The 18,778-nt window shown below is 41.8% G+C and overlaps 2 protein-coding genes across 10 annotated transcripts in view; both read left to right on the top strand.

The window, feature by feature from the left end:
- The window catches only part of LOC135504682 (DDB1- and CUL4-associated factor 1-like), a 30,966-nt gene extending 27,520 nt beyond the window's left edge, over positions 1–3,446 (top strand). For 4 of the 5 annotated variants that reach the window (XM_064923461.1, XM_064923463.1, XM_064923462.1 and 1 more), the window contains one exon: positions 1,079–3,446. In XM_064923461.1, coding sequence (XP_064779533.1) covers positions 1,079–1,128 — 50 coding nt within the window. In that variant the 3' untranslated portion in view covers positions 1,129–3,446. The remainder of the gene's footprint in view (positions 1–1,078) is intronic. The other variant, XM_064923464.1, reaches the window with a different exon arrangement.
- An 8,179-nt stretch (positions 3,447–11,625) lies between these two features.
- The window catches only part of LOC135504680 (dedicator of cytokinesis protein 3-like), a 58,111-nt gene continuing 50,958 nt past the window's right edge, over positions 11,626–18,778 (top strand). For all 5 annotated transcript variants that reach the window (XM_064923460.1, XM_064923458.1, XM_064923457.1 and 2 more), the window contains exon 1: positions 11,626–12,110. In XM_064923460.1, the coding sequence (XP_064779532.1) occupies positions 12,074–12,110 (37 nt within the window). In that variant the 5' untranslated portion in view covers positions 11,626–12,073. The remainder of the gene's footprint in view (positions 12,111–18,778) is intronic.

Here is an 18,778-nt window from a genome sequence, read left to right as displayed (position 1 = left end):
TCTGCTCCATTTTTGGCCGCCAGCTCCAGGAAGAGTCTTTGTGTTTCCGAACTTCTTCCATTTAAGAATGATGGAGGCCACTGTGTTTTTGGGTACATTCAATGCTGCAGAATCTTTTTGGTACCCTTCCTCAGATCTGTGCCTTGACACAATCCTGTCTCGGAGCTCTACGGATAATTCCTTCGACCTCATGGCTTGGTTTTTGCTCTGAAATGCACTGTCCACTGTGGGACATTTTTATATTGAATATACTACATGTGGACTTCAATCAAGTTGTAGAAACATTCCATGCTCAGTGGAAACAGGATGTCCCTAGCTCAATTTTGAGTCTCGTAGCAAAGGGTCTGAATACTTATGTAAATAAGGTGTTCCTGTTTTTTATTTTTAAATCTGCAAAAATGTCTGAACCTGTCTTCGTTTTGTCATTATGGGGTATTGTGAGAAGATTTTATTTAATACCTTTTTAGAATAAGGCTGTAACATAACAAAGTGTAAAAGGTCAAAGGGTCTGAATACTTTCTGAAGGCACTGTATGCACAAACTTAAGGATATTTTCCCATTACTATTTTATTCAGTTAAGTTCAATTATATTCTTCTAACTATAATGGCACGGGACTTATAAGCATATCTTGTCTGCTAACTAACATACAGTAGGCCAACTCATATTCTGTTCTTCTGAAATACATTTTCTTACCATAATGTTAATTTAGATCTGACTAAAATAAATAATGGATTTATTGATGGTGTTCATAGACTTATTATACTTTTTTTTAACGTTGCGCATCAGTGTTTTGTATGCCGGCTATTACTTGCCTTTTTTTAACTAGTCCTCGTTCTCTGTGAAGCTTGTTATCAAAATTATTGCTTCAAAAAAGTGTTACTATACTGCTGTTTGGACATTTCATCTTTTAAAGAGTGAGTAAGGAAAAACAGAGAGATGAACCCTCACACATTCTGTTGCAGGAGACAGGTTTCTACTTTGTGGCGTTTTTACTCCAGCACCGTGACTTGTACAGTATTCTGTCCTGTTATTCCCCGGACCTCTAAATCTGTTTTTGCTTTCTTTCTGTCAACCCAGCAGACAGCTCAGACCTTGAGGATGACATAATCCTGTCCCTGAATGAGTGAGGAGTTGTCTGGGACCGAGAAACTAGGACAACATCTCCAGACATCTAGTGAGAGCTCTCCCGTGGATGAACACTCATTAACAACTGAGACAAGATGGTAAGGTACATTTGGATAGAGTTGGAGAAAGAAGGATGGGATTTGGGAAATTAACTGTGAGAACCGACAGCACTGCGAGTTTGGAATATTATCCCAATGCCCACCCACCGCCTAGGAGCAATAGTGGGAGAAGCTGATTGGAGAGTCCGAAGTAGAGGTTCAGAAGAAAATTCCGCCTTTCAAAAAGGTATTCCTGAAAAAAAAAACTGAAGATTTGTTTATGATATAGTTTTATATTACACAGTTTGCTTGATGAGTGGGGAAAAAAACTGGTACACACAACAGACTGATTCTTTTAAAATGTTGATTTCATTAAAGCTCTTTTCAAAGTTTGTCCCCCTTATGGACTATTGGTCATTTTTTAGAATGCTGAATGACCACCGTCATGTGTAGACTGTTTTAGATGGGAGAAACTGAAGTATACCACATGTCTCTGTGGATTGATAAGGCAGAGTGTTCGCTGACTCAAGCTTTCTGTACTGCATCAGCTCCCATGTGGTCTGCTAAAGACTAAGGTGCTGCTTGAGGCCGCCACTGTAAAAACAAACACCCACACAGAGAGCTGATAATCTGTGGAGCTAAACCAGCCATATCCTCAGGTTCATCTCCAATGCACCACCTACAATACAAACGTAACTAACGACCAAGACACCACACACAATAGTGCCATCAATGACCAACACCACTGGGTTTCACTGTAATCATAATGGATTAAACATGGTGCTCTTTAAAAATGCTGAATGCTAGCAATTTAGGAAATGTACTCACATTAGTGAGTGTAAAACCGTGGACTCCACAAATATTGTCAGCACGTGATTGATGTAGGTGTATGTCTACATAACGAGGCCTTAAATGATGCCTGCCATTTTATTTTTTTACACCGTGTATGAATTTGGCTTAGATTTACATTTTGAGTGCTTGATATCAACATTGGGTTTATGCTGTCTACACACAGGAAATGTTATATTGTAAGACAGAAAGCAAACTTTACCTTACATTTTGGGTTAACATCTTTTGGGGGGTTCATTAGTGGACATTGCTTGGTATTCAGTTGTTATTTCGCTACAACTTATATATTATAACAACACTTAGGATTTGTTTGGTCCTCTCATGGAACACCCCTGACAGAAGTGCATTGGATGATGTTTTAGTTGCTCACTGTCAATAATGCAGAGACACTGGGTGCACATGTTTTGCATTAAGGGATGTCCGGGTGGGTGAATTTGGCACTTGATTGGCGATTTAGGAGCCTGGTGGAAAACACAGAATCCCACCCTCAACTGCCGGTTATAGGGATAGCATTGAAAACAAAACAATGAAAATTGTTCCCCCGGCTATGCAAAACAAGCGCACTGTATTTTGGCTGAGGTGTGTTTTGTTTGGATTATGGTTTTGACCTTGAACTTTGTCGGGTGGAAGGGAGGGTGGTTTTAGAAGCTATTCGTGGTAAGTATTAAATTGTGCACAGCTGTTTTATTCAGTTGCTGCTACTTTTTAATGAGACAGTCAAGATTCAAATGTAGGATGGTCTCGCATATATTGCCAACATATCATGATTCTTCTTCCCGAATCATGATCATTTCCTAGTTTTGATTTCATTATTTTCCTTCTGCCTCTTCATTTCTTTGTTAGAGGCGCTCTTGTTAACGAGCCATAAGAAACATGTTCTGTACAGTATGTGTCTAAAAGTATTTTTGCTCCCATTTAATTTAAAGATTGAGCGCTGTCATCTTTAGGCCTAAATTGGAATACCCGACCCATTGATTAACGGCCTGGTGTGAACATATATTACCTGCATCATGCACCCAAAAGCTATAATTCAGTTGCTGTGATGGAAGAGTTCACTCATCTCTAACCTACGTAGGAACCAGGGGTTCACGACCAGAACATAAACGTATAGAATATACCTCAGAAATGTACTAAAGAATTAGTCATTTGTCATACCCAATTTAAGCCAATTTTATGGATATTATAATACACACATTTGTTTCATACTTCACTTACTATTTATTGTAGACTATATGCTCTGTCTACAGACATGGGCTATTTGCTATATACATGGGCTATTTGCTATATAATCAGCTAATTCAGTAGTGTGCTGTTGAATCACCATTGGTTACCATATGTTAAATTGGATTATGTAATGTTCTTAGATAATTATAGAATGGGATCATAACATTCTAAAAACAACCTTGTTTTGATTAAAAAGAGATTTAAAAATGTGTGCGTGTATGAGGTATTGGTCTGTATGAGCATACTAGAGTAGTGCATGGGAGATGTCTGTGTTATGCTGCAAACAGGCAGGATCTTGTCTAAGATAGGAATACATTTATTTTTCTGTCTATGGGTGATGTTGCAAGCAGAGGCTATCTTGTCTGTGTGAATATAGTATTCTGTGATTCTGTGTCTGCCCATAATAGAGTAGCTTATAGTGTCTGTCTGTTATTTTGTGTGTGTGTGTGTGTAAGAGAGAGGGAGACCGAAGAGATTTTATCTGCGTATGTCTTGTTTGCACGTGTGTATGACAGGGGGATAAACACTCCCTCAGCCAATCTTATTAGGGCAAACGGTACTAAACTACTGTGTACAATAACATCTAAAACGTCTTTCAATCAAGGCGTTCATTAGATGTCTTCTATGTATCCACTTCAGTGAAAGTAGAGCCAGACAATCACACTGTATAGTTTGGTTAATGCTTTAAAGTTAATTTTAATTGCAAAATGTTCTTGTGCCCCTGTTACACGTTCTAAAATACCAGGTTTGCTTTTCCCAGATAGTAGCGAAGTACATTCTGCACTCTACCATACTATTTTCTCTCACTGGCTGTCACTAACCAATTATGTTAAACATAATTATATTGTGTTGACATCAGTTCTTATTTTTGTCAGTAGGAATAGGAATCAAATGTCAAGCGAGATCAGAGATCATCAACTAGATTCAGCCACGGGCTGGTTTTATTTGCTTTAGCTGAGTGTTGGGGGGCCAGAACATAATTACAAATCATTTGCAAACTGACCGCAAGAATCTGTAAGTACAGTCGTGGCCAAATGTTTAGAGAATGACACAAGTATTACTCTTCACAGATTGCTGCTTCAGTGTCTTAAGATATTTCTGTCAGATGTTACTATGGAATACTGAAGTTTAATTACAAACGTTTCATAAGTGTCAAAGGCTTTTATTGACAATTACATGAAGTTGATGCAAAGAGTCAATATATGCGGTGTTGACCCTTCTTTTTCAAGACCTCTGCAATCCACCCTGGCATGCTTTCAATTAACTTCTGGGCCACATCCTGACTGATGGCAGCCCATTCTTGCCTAATCAATGTTTGGAGTTTGTCAGAATTTGTGGGTTTTTGTTTGTCCACCCGCCTCTTGAGGATTGACCACAAGTTCTCAATGGGATTAGGGTCTGGGGAGTTTCCTGGCCATGGACCCAAAATATCAATGTTTTGTGCCCCGAGCCACTTAGTTATCACTTTTGCCTTATGCCAAGGTGCTCCATCATGCTGGAAAAGGCATTGTTCGTCACCAAACTGTTCCTGGATGGTTGGGAGAAGTTGCGCTCGGAGGATGTGTTGGTACCATTCTTTATTCATGGCTGTGTTCTTAGGCAAAATTGTGAGTGAGCCCACTCCTTCGGCTGAGAAGCAACCCCACACATGAATAGTCTCAGGATGCTTTACTGTTGGTATGACACGACTGATGGTAGCGCTCACCTTGTCTTCTCCAGACAAGCTTTTTTCTGGATGCCCCAAACAATCAGAGAGGGGATTCATCAAAGAAAATTACTTTACCCCAGTCCTCAGCAGTCCAATCTCTGTACCTTTTGCAGAATATCAGTCTGTCCCTGATGTTTTTCCTGGAGAGAAGTGGCTTCTTTGCTGCCCTTCTTGACACCAGGCCATCCTCCAAAGGTCTTCACCTCACTGTGCGTGCAGATGCACTCACACCTGCCTGCTGCCATTCCTGAGCAAGCTCTGTCCTGGTGGTGCCCCGATCCCACAGCTGAATCAACTTTAGGAGACGGTCCTGACGCTTGCTGGACTTTCTTGGGCGCCCTGACGCCACCTATACAACAATTGAACCGCTCTCCGTGAAGTTCTTGATGATCCGATAAATGCTTGATATAGGTGCAATCTTACTGGCAGCAATATCTTTGCTTGTGAAGCCCTTTTTGTGCTAAGCAATGATGACGGCACGTAAGGTAAGCAGGTAAGCATGGTTGACAGAGGAAGAACAATGATTCCAAGCACCACCCTCCTTTTGAAGCTTCCAGTCTGTTATTCAAACTCAATCAGCATGCCTGTGATCTCCAGCCTTGTCCTCGTCAACACTCACACCTGTGTTAACGAGAGAATCACTGACATGATGTCTGCTGGTCCTTTTGTGGCGGGGCTGAAATACAGTGGAAATGTTTTTGGGGGGATTCAGTTCATTTGCATGGCACTTTGCAATTATTTGCAATTCATCTGATCACTCTTCATAACATTCTGGAGTATATGCATATTGCCATCATACAAACTGAGGAAACAGACTTGGTGAAAATGTATATTTGTGTCATTCTCAACTTTTGGCCAGGACTGTACACATCAAACATTCTGAGACTCAATCATCGGCTCATTGTATTTTTAGAAATCTTTATTTATGTACAGTAAAGTTATTTCACCTGGACTATATTTGTTCTCACTGTACAGCATGACATTCTGCATATCGTGCTCTGACCCAGGGCAGCAGGAGGATGATGTTATACTCCAGGTAGCTGTGCTGGTTTTCAAGGCAAAAATATTAGATTGTGTTTCCCAAAATATATTTTCACAAGGACTTTAGTGGGTTTCAGTACTGGCAGGAAGACCGCATTCTTTGAGCCCTCTGCCTTTCTGAATGCAGTAAGCTGACTGGATTCAAGAACCCACTGATATGTTTGAGGCAATCTAGGGCAACAATGATTACATTGTACAGTAATTGTAGAAGACAGAACTAGTTGGGTACAATATTTAAATTCATATCATTTCATATTCATATAATTTCCATTCATTATTTCACACATACAGTGCATTTGTAAAGTATTCAGACCTTTTGACTTTTTCCACATTCTGTTAGGTTACAGCCTTATTCTAAAATGGATTAAATTGTTTTTTCCCCTTATCGATCTGCACACAATACCCCTTAGTAACAAATATTTTTTTTACATAAGTTTTCAGACCCTTTTACTCATTACTTTGTTGAAGCACCTTTTGGCAGCGATTACAACCGCAAGTCGTCTTGGGTATGACGCTACAAGCGTGGCACACCTGTATTTGGGGAGTTTCTCCCATTCTTCGCTGCAGATCCTCTCAAGCTCTGTCAGGTTGGTGGGGGAGTGTTGCTGCTCTGCTATTTTCAGCTCTCCAGAGATGTTCGATCGGATTCAAGTTCGGGCTCTCAAGGACATTGAGACTTTTTCCGAAGCCACTCCTGCTTTGTCTTGGCTGTGTGCTTAGGGTTGTTGTCCTATTGGAAGGTAAACCTTTGCCCCAGTCTGAGGCTCTTGAGAGCTCTGAAGCAGGTTGTCATCAAGGATCTCTCTCTGTACTTTGCTCCGTCCATCTTTGCCTCAATGCAGACTAGTCTCCCTGTCGCGCAAAAACATCCACACAGCATGATGCTGCCACCACCATGCTTCACCATCGGGATGGTGCCAGGTTTCCTCCAGACGTGACGCTTGACATTCAGGCCAAATAGTTCAATCTTGGTGTCCTAAGACAAGAGAATCTCTTGTTTCTCATGGTCAGTCATTTAGTTGCCTTATGGCAGACCAAGCTGACTGTCGTGCCTTTTTTACTGAGGAGTGGCTTCAGTCTGGCCACTACTATAAAAGCCTGATTTTGTGGAGTGCTGCAGAGACTTGTTTTTCTGGAAGGTTATTCCATCTCCAGAGGAACTCTGGAGCTCTGTCAGTGACCATTGGGTTCTTGGTCACTTCCCTGACCAAGGCGCTTCTCCACCGATTGCACAGTTTGGCCGGGTAGCCAGCTCTAGGAAGAGTCTTTTGGGACCTTCAATGCTGCAGAATTGTTTTGGTACCCTTCCCCAGATCTGTGCCTCGACACAATTTGCCACAGGTGGACTAATCAAGTTGTAGAAACATCTCAAGGATGATCAATGGAAACAGGATGCACTGTAGCTCAATTTTGAGTCTCATAGCAAAGGGCCTGAATACTAATGTAAATAAGGTATTTCTGATTTTTTTTATTTGTTGAATTTTCTAAACCTGTGTTCGCTTTGTCATTATGGGTTATTCAATTTTAGAACAAGGCTGTAACATAGAAAAATGTATAAAAAGGGAAGGGGTCTTTTATACTTTCTGACGGCACTGTATATATTGGGAAATGGTTTATTTGGAAAAACAGACATGTTGCGGACACCAACGTCTTGCTTCCAGACAAGCTAAATACCTTCTTCGCCTGCTACCAAGGACTGTGGGCTCTCCTTCTCTGTGGCCGATGTAAGTAAGACATTTAAGCGTGTTAACCCTCGCAAGGCTGCCAGCCCAGATGGCATCCCTAGCCACGTTCTCAGAGCATGCGCAGACCAGCTGGCTGGTGTGTTTACGGACATATTCAATCTCTCCCTATCCCAGTCTACCCTAGACCTCCTTCAATTTGCATACCGCCCCAATAGATCCACAAGACTATGCCATCGCACTGCACACTGCCCTGTCCCATCTGGACAAGAGGTATACCCATGTAAGAATGCTGTTCATTGACTAAAGCTCAGCTTTCAACACCATGATACTCTCCAAGCTCATCATTAAGCTTGAGGCCCTGGGTCTGACCCTCGGCCTGTGAAACTGGGTCCTGGACTTGCTGATAGGCTGCCCCAGGTGGTGAAGGTAGGGAAAAACACCTCTGTTTTTAATGGCTAACTCCAAATGAGCTTTTCCAAAGTTGTTAATATATTATAGTCGTCCATTTGGGAGCCCAGAATTTATTTATAAATCTCATCATTGGATTGTCAGGCAGTTGGGTTTTCCAAGGGACTCCATAGGCCAGCATAGCTGACCGAAATGGTAAATCTAGAAAAAGGAATGGTCAGTCTTAATTCATGGAATGTTCTCAAACCATTGCTGTCCATGATATCGTCAAGGGTATACGGATTCCACATTTGGACCATTGGGGGGGATACAAAAGGCCACCCTTCAGACCACAAGGCATTATTGTGACATTTTGGAGTCTGGCCATGTCATTTTAATTCCCAGTTACATTGTTTTTCAAGTGTTTTTTGTTGTTGAGCACAGCCTACCAGTTTGTCATGACCTATGTCCTCCATAAGCCAGGGGAACAATGGTGACAATGTGATGGGAGGAATAGCCTACTACTCACTGAGTATGATTGATGTATGATTGATGTATGTTGATTAATAGACTATAAGATTAAGTAAACCTTTTTCTATTTCTGATTGATTAATATGCATTAAACATAGGCCCCCTCTTGTACTCCCTGTTCACATATGACTGCGTGACCATGCACACCTCCAACTCAATCAAGTTTGCAGACGACACAACAGTAGTGGACTTGATTACCAACAACAACAAGACGGCCTACAGGGAGATGAGGGCACTCGAAGTGTGGTGTCAACAAAACAAAGGAGATGAGAGTAGACTTCAGGAAACAGCTGAGGGATTACCCCCCTATCCACATCAACAGGACAGCAGTGTAGGTGGAATGCGCAACAGCGCCTTTTCAACCTCTGGAGGCTAACGAAATTTGCCTTGTCACCTAAAACCCTCAACTTTGACATATGCCCAATTGAGAACATCCTGTCGGGCTGCATCACTGCCTGATACGGCTCTCCAGAGGGTGGTGCGGTCTGCTCAACGCATCACAGGGTTCAAACTACCTACCCTCCAGGACAGCTACAGCTCCCGATGTCACAGGAAGGCCAAAAAGATCATCAAAGATGACAACCACCCAAGCCACTGCTTGTTCACCCCGCTACAACCCCAAAAGGTGAGATCAGTACAGGTGCATCAGAGCTGGGACCTAAAGACTGGAAAAACAGCTTAGATCTCAAGGCCATCTGACTGTTAAACAGCCATCACTAGCACAGGGAGGCTGCTGCCTACATAGACTTGAAATCAGTGGCCACTTTTAATAAATGGATCACTAGTCACTTTAATAATGCCACTAATATTGTTTACATATCTAGCATTACTCATCTATGTATTTACTGAACTTCTGGCGCTGACAGAGATGGCCGCCTCGCTTCGCGTTCCTAGGAAACAATGCAGCTCTGTCAATGCTCATGCATGTATTTGTGTGTATATATTCTTATTCCATTCCTTTGATTTGTGTATATTAGGTAATTGTTAGATATTAATGCACTGTGTTTGCTACACTCCTAATAACATTGGCTAGCCATGTGACCAATACAATTTGATTTGAAATAACATTCTCCTAGACCCACTCCAATTTGCTTACCGCTCAAATGGGTCCACAGACGATGCAATCTCAACCACACTGCACACTGCCCTAACCCATCTGGACGAGGAATACCTATGTGAGAATGCTGTTCATCGACTACAGCTCGGCATTCAACACCATAGTACCCTCCAAGCTCGTCATCAAGCTCGAGACCCTGGGTCTCGACCCCGCCCTGTGCAACTGGGTACTGGACTTCCTGACGGGCCGCCCCCAGGTGGTGAGGGTAGGTAACAACATCTCCTCCCCGCTGATCCTCAACACTCTCCTGTACTCCCTGTTCACCCACGACTGCGTGGCCACGCACGCCTCCAACTCAATCATCAAGTTTGCGGACGACACAACAGTGGTAGGCTTGATTATCAACAACGACGAGACGGCCTACAGGGAGGAGGTGAGGGCCCTCGGAGTGTGGTGTCAGGAAAATAACCTCACACTCAACGTCAACAAAACTAAGGAGATGATTGTGGACTTCAGGAAACAGCAGAGGGAACACCCCCCTATCCACATCGATGGAACAGTAGTGGAGAGAGTAGCAAGTTTTAAGTTCCTCGGCATACACATCACAGACAAACTGAATTGGTCCACTCACACAGACAGCATCGTGAAGAAGGCGCAGCAGCGCCTCTTCAACCTCAGGAGGCTGAAGAAATTCGGCTTGTCACCAAAAGCACTCACAAACTTCTACAGATGCACAATCGAGAGCATCCTGGCGGGCTGTATCACCGCCTGGTACGGCAACTGCTCCGCCCTCAACCGTAAGGCTCTCCAGAGGGTAGTGAGGTCTGCACAACGCATCATCGGGGGCAAACTACCTGCCCTCCAGGACACCTACACCACCCGATGTTACAGGAAGGCCTTAAAGATCATCAAGGACATCTACCACCCGAGCCACTGCCTGTTCACCCCGCTATCATCCAGAAGGCGAGGTCAGTACAGGTGCATCAAAGCTGGGACCGAGAGACAGAAGCTGTTTTTCAGTCTCAAGGCCATCAGACTGTTAAACAGCCACCACTAACATTGAGTGGCTGCTGCCAACACACTGACACTGACTCAACTCCAGCCACTTTAATAATGGGAATTGATGGGAAATGATGTAAATATATCACTAGCCACTTTAAACAATGCTACCTTATATAATGTTACTTACCCTACATTATTCATCTCATATGCATACGTATATACTGTACTCTATATCATCGACTGCATCCTTATGTAATACATGTACCACTAGCCACTTTAACTATGCCACTTTGTTTACATACTCATCTCACATATATATACTGTACTCGATACCATCTACTGTATCTTGCCTATGCTGCTCTGTACCATCACTCATTCATATATCCTTATGTACATATTCTTTATCCCCTTACACTGTGTATAAGACAGTAGATTAGGAATTGTTAGTTAGATTACTTGTTGGTTATTACTGCATTGTCGGAACTAGAAGCACAAGCATTTCGCTACACTCGCATTAACATCTGCTAACCATGTGTATGTGACAAATAAAATTTGATTTGATTTGAAGTGTGTGTGTATAGACCAATAAAGAGGTTCTGTAAACATTTTTTGACAGACCCTGTAAGGAAAGCCTACCACATCTCAGTCTTGTTTCCAGTAACTGATGTAATAGCATGGACAGCTTGGTTTAGCCCAGGAGCTGAAGATTCAATTTTAAGGCACAGTGAAAGCTAGGCTGCCCATGACAGTGAAAGTGCAATTAGTGATGGATGCAATTGCCATGCAGTTGCGCTCCGACAGTCAAATTTACATTTGTAAATGCTTAACACATCCGTATTGACAACGAGTCATGTGACGACCATGAAGATGGCGCATCTTACAGTATATAGCAGTTTTCTGAAAATGTCTTGCCCCTCAATACCAGTTTGGACCGGCGGACAATACCACGAGTGTTAATTATCGTCTGACTCAACCCAATCGCGGGGACCCGATATCATGGCGTTGTTGATCATTGGGAATCCGACTTGGTAATGAACCACAGGTTAATGACTAACCTGGAAATACATAAACTGTAAAAAAATAAAATAATCCGTTCCTATTGAGATGCTGCTGCAACAATAGCGTTTGGAGATTTAGATGACCGTGTGTATTGGGTAGGTGGACACCGAGACTGCATCTTGTGTGACTAGGAGACACAGCGAGCAGAGCAGACCGGGAGATAAAGGAACCGCGGGCGAAGACATTGGTGGTCCAATTTTATGTTGTTGCCTATAATAGGCGATATTTCTAACGAGTTGTAGCCTAGTCCCGTTCGATACATAAACAGCAGGGGATATTCCTATAGCTTTCATTTAGCCACATCCTCCCACGATATCGACAGAATGAGGCTTGGTCTCCAGGTGGGAAAATAACAAAAATCCCAAGATGTGGATACCGACAGAAGAGGAAAAAATCGGAGTTGGTGAGTCGATTCAGTATTTATCTGGCTATTTGTCTTTTTTTAAATTAATTATTTTCAATGTGATTTACTTTTCTCATTCAAAACGGATTATTTTCTTATGAAGAAGCGCTGTGACGACCACAGCTTCGGATTTGATATCCTGTTTGGTCATACAGGTTATTATATGTAACTGTAAGGTATTCGCATCAAACAGTCACAATGTCTAGTGTTTTAAATTCCTGTAATGAGGCTATAGCTTACAAAACACAAGCCTATCAGCTGTACTTAATGGCTAAGGATAACCTGACAATAAGAAAAGGTAAAATATCGGTTATTGCGTGGGATGATATCGCCTAGTGGAGGCATGCTACCTCTCTATGCCTGTATCACCAGTGGCTATCCATAACCCAGTCATACAGTATGCTTATCATTCATTCATACTAGGCTACACTGTATGTTTTGAAAATGCGTCAATGATTGTGTTCAGATAGGCTCTGACGCTCTTCAATGCCTATCTGAAAAGGCATTCGACTGGAAACCACGAGGGGGCAATGGGATAGCGTTATGCCAACAGGTGTAGCCTAGAGTCTGAGTATGCGCATGCTTACCTGTCGGCATTTGTAACACAGCGCCACGACTACTTAGCTACTACTACTACTACCATCTGTGATCTCCAACCACTATGTCATAATACTCAAGCCGAATCATTGGGAAAAGTGCTAGTAGCCCCAGAGGTAAAGGGTCATTTATATCAGGAGTATTGGAACTATCTGCAAAATGTTCCTGGCGATTTGAATGAGTCATGTTGAATCAGTTCGCTCAGAACACACTGCACTGCTTGTTGTAGTATAGGTTCGATAAATACCCAGACTCCAGAACTCTTGATTTGTGTTCAACAAAGATAAGTCATTGGTGGAGAACGGGAGAGAAGCAACAGTTTGAGAGCACACAGTGTACTGTACCTTTTGATTTAGCCAGCCATCCTTTTCGTTTCGCTGTCCGTGCTGCTGAAAATTACGCTTCAACCAACCGTTTGTCGCTGTCCAGGGTGCTGAAACGCAGTAAGCAGCGAATATGACCAGCGTTTGTCAATTCCGGTGGCACAATTTTGTAAGCGCAACATTGCAGTGCACACACCTGATTCAGCTAATCAACTAACGCGTGTTAGTGGTGGTTAGAACAAAATGTGAAACCCTGTACGTAGGCCCACAATTTGAACACCGGCGTAGGCTACAACCAGAGGCATAGGACTGCACACTGTTAGACCCGCGGTGTCCATTTTGCTCTACTACTCAGAATTTTGCCAGAGTAAACAAAAGCCACATCATATTCATCAGATTTGTGGGCTGCTGCTAAGGTTTGATGCTTGATATTTGAAGCTGTCCTTGTAAAAACCATGTCCAACGTTGAAAGCTACAAACTGACATTGAGTTTTCAGTTTTGATTGGAAGTATCTACTTGGAGTCTGACAATTGCATTTGGGACACATTTCTTCATCCACCCAATGGTCAGGATTGGGGCAATTGTATCTGTTCCTAGATCCGCGTTTGGGGCAACTTCTACTATACAGTTTAAAACGAAGTGCAGTATCGGATCCTAGATCTTTTTTAGAGGTAACTTCTACCATACTGTCTAAAAGCTGCTGTACTCTTCTCTGTGGGCCTCATTCCTCCCATCTTATCTTAATGGGCACAGGCTAACAAAGAGAACATGTAGAACCTAAATAATGAAAAATTGAATATCTCCTTTTAGACAACCTCATTATTTGTTTGCTTGTTTTTTTTATTGGACATAATACGTCTCTGTGAATGTCTTCGTCACTATACAGTATCTCACCCCTGTGTCCTCTTCCCAAACGTAGCAGGTGATTTGCAGGTAGTTCCAACAGTTGTATCTAGTGGTAGTGAAGTGATATGGTAGTTGGCAATAGCTGTAGACATGACTGTATTCACTTCTCACTCTGGTTCAGAAACATCTGCCCCTCATGTGGCTCTGACATTGGCATGCCCTTGCACCTCCACATGCAACGGCTCAAGTGCAACTCAATATAGAAATAAGTTGAAGTCGGAAATGTACATACACCTTAGCCAAATGCATATAAACTCAGTTTTTCACAATTCCTTACGTTAAAACCTATTAAAAATTCCCTGTCTTATGTCAGTTAGGATCACCACTTTATTTTAAGAATGTGAAAGGTCATAATAATAGTCAAGTGATTTTATTTCAGCTTTTATTTCTTTCATCACATTCCCAGTGGGTCAGAAGTTTACATTCACTCAATTCGTATTTGGTAGCCTTGCCTTTAAATAGTTTAACTTGGGTCAAACGTTTCGGGTAGCCTTCCACATGCTTCCCACAATAAGTTTGGTGAATTTTGGCTCCTTCCTCCTGACAGAGCTGTAACTGAATCATGTTTGTATGCCCCCTTTTTCGCACACACTTTTTCAGCTCTGCCCACAAATTTTCTGTAGGATTGAGGTCGGGGCTTTGTGATGGCCACTCCAATACATTGACTTTGTTGACCTTAAGCCATTTTTCCACAACTTTGGATGTATGCTTGGGGTCGTTGTCCTTTTGGAAGACTCATTTGCGACCAAGCTTAACTTCTTGACTGATGTCTTGAGATGTTGCTTCAATATATCTACATAATATTTCTTCCTCATGATACAATCGATTTTGTGAAGTGCACCAATCCCTTCTGCAGCAAAGCACCCCCACAACATGATGCTGCCTCCCCTGTGCTTCACCATTGGGATGGTGTTCTTCGGCTTGCAAGCCTCCCCCTTTTTCTTCCAAACATAACGATGGTCATTATGGCCAAACAGTTCTATTTTTGTTTTCATCAGACCAGGGGACATTTCTCCAAAAGGTATGATCTTTGTCACCATTTGCAGTTGCAAACCGTAGTCTGGCTTTTTTTATGGCGGTTTTGGAGCAGTGGCGTCTTCCTTGCTGAGCGGCTTTTCAGGTTATGTCGATATAGGACTTGTATTACTGTGGATATAGATACTTGTGTACCCGTTTCCTCCAGCATCTTCACATGGTCCTTTGCTGTTGTTCTGGGATTGATTTGCACTTTTTTGCACCAAAGTACGTTAATCTCTAGGAGACAGAAGGCGTCTCCTTCCTGAGTGGTATGATTACTTGCAAACTATTGTTTGTACAGTTGAACGTGGTACCTTCAGGCATTTGGAAATTGCTCCCAAGGATGAACCAGACTTGTGGAGGTCAATTTTGTTTTCTGACGTATTGGCTAATTTTCCTTTGATTTTCACATGATGTCAAGCAAAGAGGCACTGAATTTGACGGTAAGCCTTGAAATACATCCACAGGTACACCTCCAATTGACTGAAATTATGTCAATTAGCCTATCAGAAGCTTCTAAAGCCATGACATTTTCTGAAATTTTCCAAGCTGTTTTAAGGCACGGTCAATTTAGTTTGTTAACTTCTGACCCACTGGAATTGTGATACAGTGAAATCTGTCTGTAAACAATTGTTGGAAAAATTACTTGTCTTGCACAACGTAGATGTCCTTAACCGACTTTCCAAAACTATAGTTTGTTAACAAGAAATATGCAGAGTGATTGAAAAATGAGTTTTAATGACTCTAACCAAAGTGTATGTAAACTTCCGATATAACTGTGAATTAGAAAGTCATGGCAATTTGAAGCTATGACATCTTGGATAATAATATGAATGGACAGCCATAATTAAGTAAAGCAGGAGATACAGCTAATGTCCAATTGGTAGGGGGATTACAGAGTTTGGTGTACCCTAAGCACCATTTCTTAATGGTTTTAACCTGCTGAGGACACAACCACTCATCACCTCCTTTGCTGCAGATTGTTAAACAGAGCTTGAGTAACAACACTTCTGGAATCAATGGGATTTCTGCTCTCATCAGTAGAAAGTTGAGCGTTAGTCCAATATGGCCTATTTTTAAACATTTGTGTATGTGTGTGTTGCGTGCGTCATGTATGTATGTATGTAGGTGGTCGGAATGTGTATCTGGTGGCATCTGTGTATGTGTTCGTGAGTGTTTGCTCTTTTGAAATGTAATAAAAGGTAACGTGGTCATCAAGTAGTCATGTGATCTCCACTGCAGATGGGTGCCATGCTCACTCAGACAGATCTGATTTCAGAACAGCAACCAGATCTGACAAAAGCACTCGGGCACTCGCGTGGCAGAAGTCCTTAGGTTAGCAGGACCTGAGAACAGCCCAGTGATGCGGTGTGTGTCTGATTGAGTGTGCATTCAGGTCATGCTGAACAGCATGACTCATTGGGCCAAACAGAAAAGGCTCTTGTGTCATTTTTTACTTTGCCATTTGAGTATCTGGGACAGGGTTACTGAAATCTAGGAGAGAAGCAGGACCTCCGGGGTCTGCATGCTTAGTCACAATGCATTACTGGAATGGCTAAAGGAACTAATCTGTGATGCGCTTCACTGTGATCACCAGCCCTACCAGTAATGTTTTGGTTTGGCTCTGAAAGCATCCAGGAAGTTTCTATTCAATACAGCACTTAAATAATAGTAAAACAATCACAGATTTAAGAATGAACTGCATACAGTGGTCAGAAAAGGTAAGACGCATTGTACATCAGTAATGTGATGTCCTTCAAGACATGTATTTCTCTGTAGTTTTAGATCTTGCAAGTAAAGATGCCACAGTTTAAAGGGATAGTTCACCCACGTTACAAAATGACACATTGGTTTCATTACCCGGCAAGCTTTCAATGGACAAGGTATGACAGCAATCTGTGCTTTGTTTAAGTGTCCCTGGCACTGTTTCCAGTCATGGGACCAATATTAGTATTTTTTTGCACATCATCTGAAAACATCTAGAATTTATTGTGAAGCTCAACAAAGTTGCTTATATATGATTTCATTCGATGTGTGAAAGTTTCTGATATCCTCCCTCGGCTTGAATGGGATATGTCATTTTTTTAAAATTTGTGTGAACTGTCCCTTTATCATCCATCTGCTAGTGTACTCCTTTCTGTACATTCTTTATGGTACCATAAAGCCTCCTCAGAAACAATGCTCACCCTCTGTGTACTGTTGTTATGCTGTCCCTGTCAACAATTTACTATGTAAATACATTGCTTTTGCTTCAGTTCATGTGAAGTTGCCCCAAAAAGAGATGTTGGGTTGCATTTACTCTTGTTGGTGGGGTTTGATTCTCGCTGCCCTTTAAACTGCCCTTCAGGGCATAGTACAGTACAATCTAGTACAGTATGTCTGTCTCTCTCAGCTTTGTTTTCCTGACCATGTGTGCTGTCTGTCTGCTAAATGTTTCCATCAACACAGAATCAAAGCTGAACTGAGAGAGCAGTAACCTACTTACCTCCATGTTCCATTTAAGCGATATTTACAATGAGTGATGTGTATGTCTGTGGTGAAAGAATAGATAGATCATTCTTGGATGACTGTGACTTCAGTCTGGAGTTCATTATCTTATCGCCAGAGAAACTACTTTGATTTTCATTTTGATGAATAGTTCTATAAAACATTTTTTTTCCCACATTGTGTCATTTTGATGACCACACAAATTGGTGCATAGTAATGATAATTTTGTGTGCTGTGCATATTTGAACAAGGCTATTTGCATAGTTGATTTAGCCTGGGGACTGAGAGTGACACACACTGTAAAGACCTGGGTTGAATAGATAGACAACTATACAAAAGGCTTTGTAGACATCCATGTGATATAAAAGTGAACAATGTAAACACTGTTTTAAAAAGCAAGGATCAATTCAACTGAGCTTTTTTTTCTCTTGTTCACTTTACAAACCTAACAAAGGATGACTGATAGGAGCCTGTAACTCCACAACATTGGCTTACTAATTTACAAAGCAACACTGACTTAACCTTGATCTCTGTCATCTGTGAAGGCAAGTCTCTTTCTCTGTGTGTGTGGGTGTGTGTAAGTAAGTCTCTTTCTCTCTGTTGGTGTGGGTGGGTTTGTGTGTGTGGCCCTTCTCTGTTTTCACACTGCAGGGAGCACAAAACTGCAGCATCTGCCTACCATCATTGTACATTGTGGGCCCACATAAACTGCTGTTGCTGTTAAAAAAAATGGCTTCAGCTGAATATCTGCAAAAATAAGATTAATCTGAATTCTAAAGTTGAGGAATTAAGGAACAACTTCCTAACACAGTTATGCCATATTCAGACTTAATAGCTATCATAAGCAGGCTTCTCAACTAACATCAGTTTGTTGCAAATCATCAACAGTGGCACTTCATGCAACCTAATACTCTAACATAGTTCATACATTTTTCCTTTTGCCCATTTAGATATTACTCTCTCACTTCACTACTTTTACTGTACATTTCTGTCTTGGTTTGTGTTTTCCGATTGGTGAACACTGCCATTACCGATGGGCACCACCCCAGTAGGCCTGTGATTGATAGATGGAAAAGGAAGTGAGTTCAATACTTTTTAGTAATGTAGATTTGCTTGTTTATTTCTGAGTTTGCATCTCAAATGACACCTAATTCCCTATACAGTGCATTACTTTTGAGGCACAACATGGGGAATAGTGATGTAATTGAAGATACTATATAGTGCGTTACTTTTGAGGCACCACATGGGGAATAGTGATGCAATTGAAGATACTATATAGTGCATTACTTTTGAGGCACAATATGGGGAATAGTGATAAAACATGGATCCACATTTCA

The sequence above is a fragment of the Oncorhynchus masou genome, chromosome 18 (assembly GCF_036934945.1).
Source record: "Oncorhynchus masou masou isolate Uvic2021 chromosome 18, UVic_Omas_1.1, whole genome shotgun sequence".
Lineage (NCBI taxonomy): Eukaryota > Metazoa > Chordata > Actinopteri > Salmoniformes > Salmonidae > Oncorhynchus > Oncorhynchus masou.
This window is presented reverse-complemented; position numbering and strand designations above follow the sequence as displayed.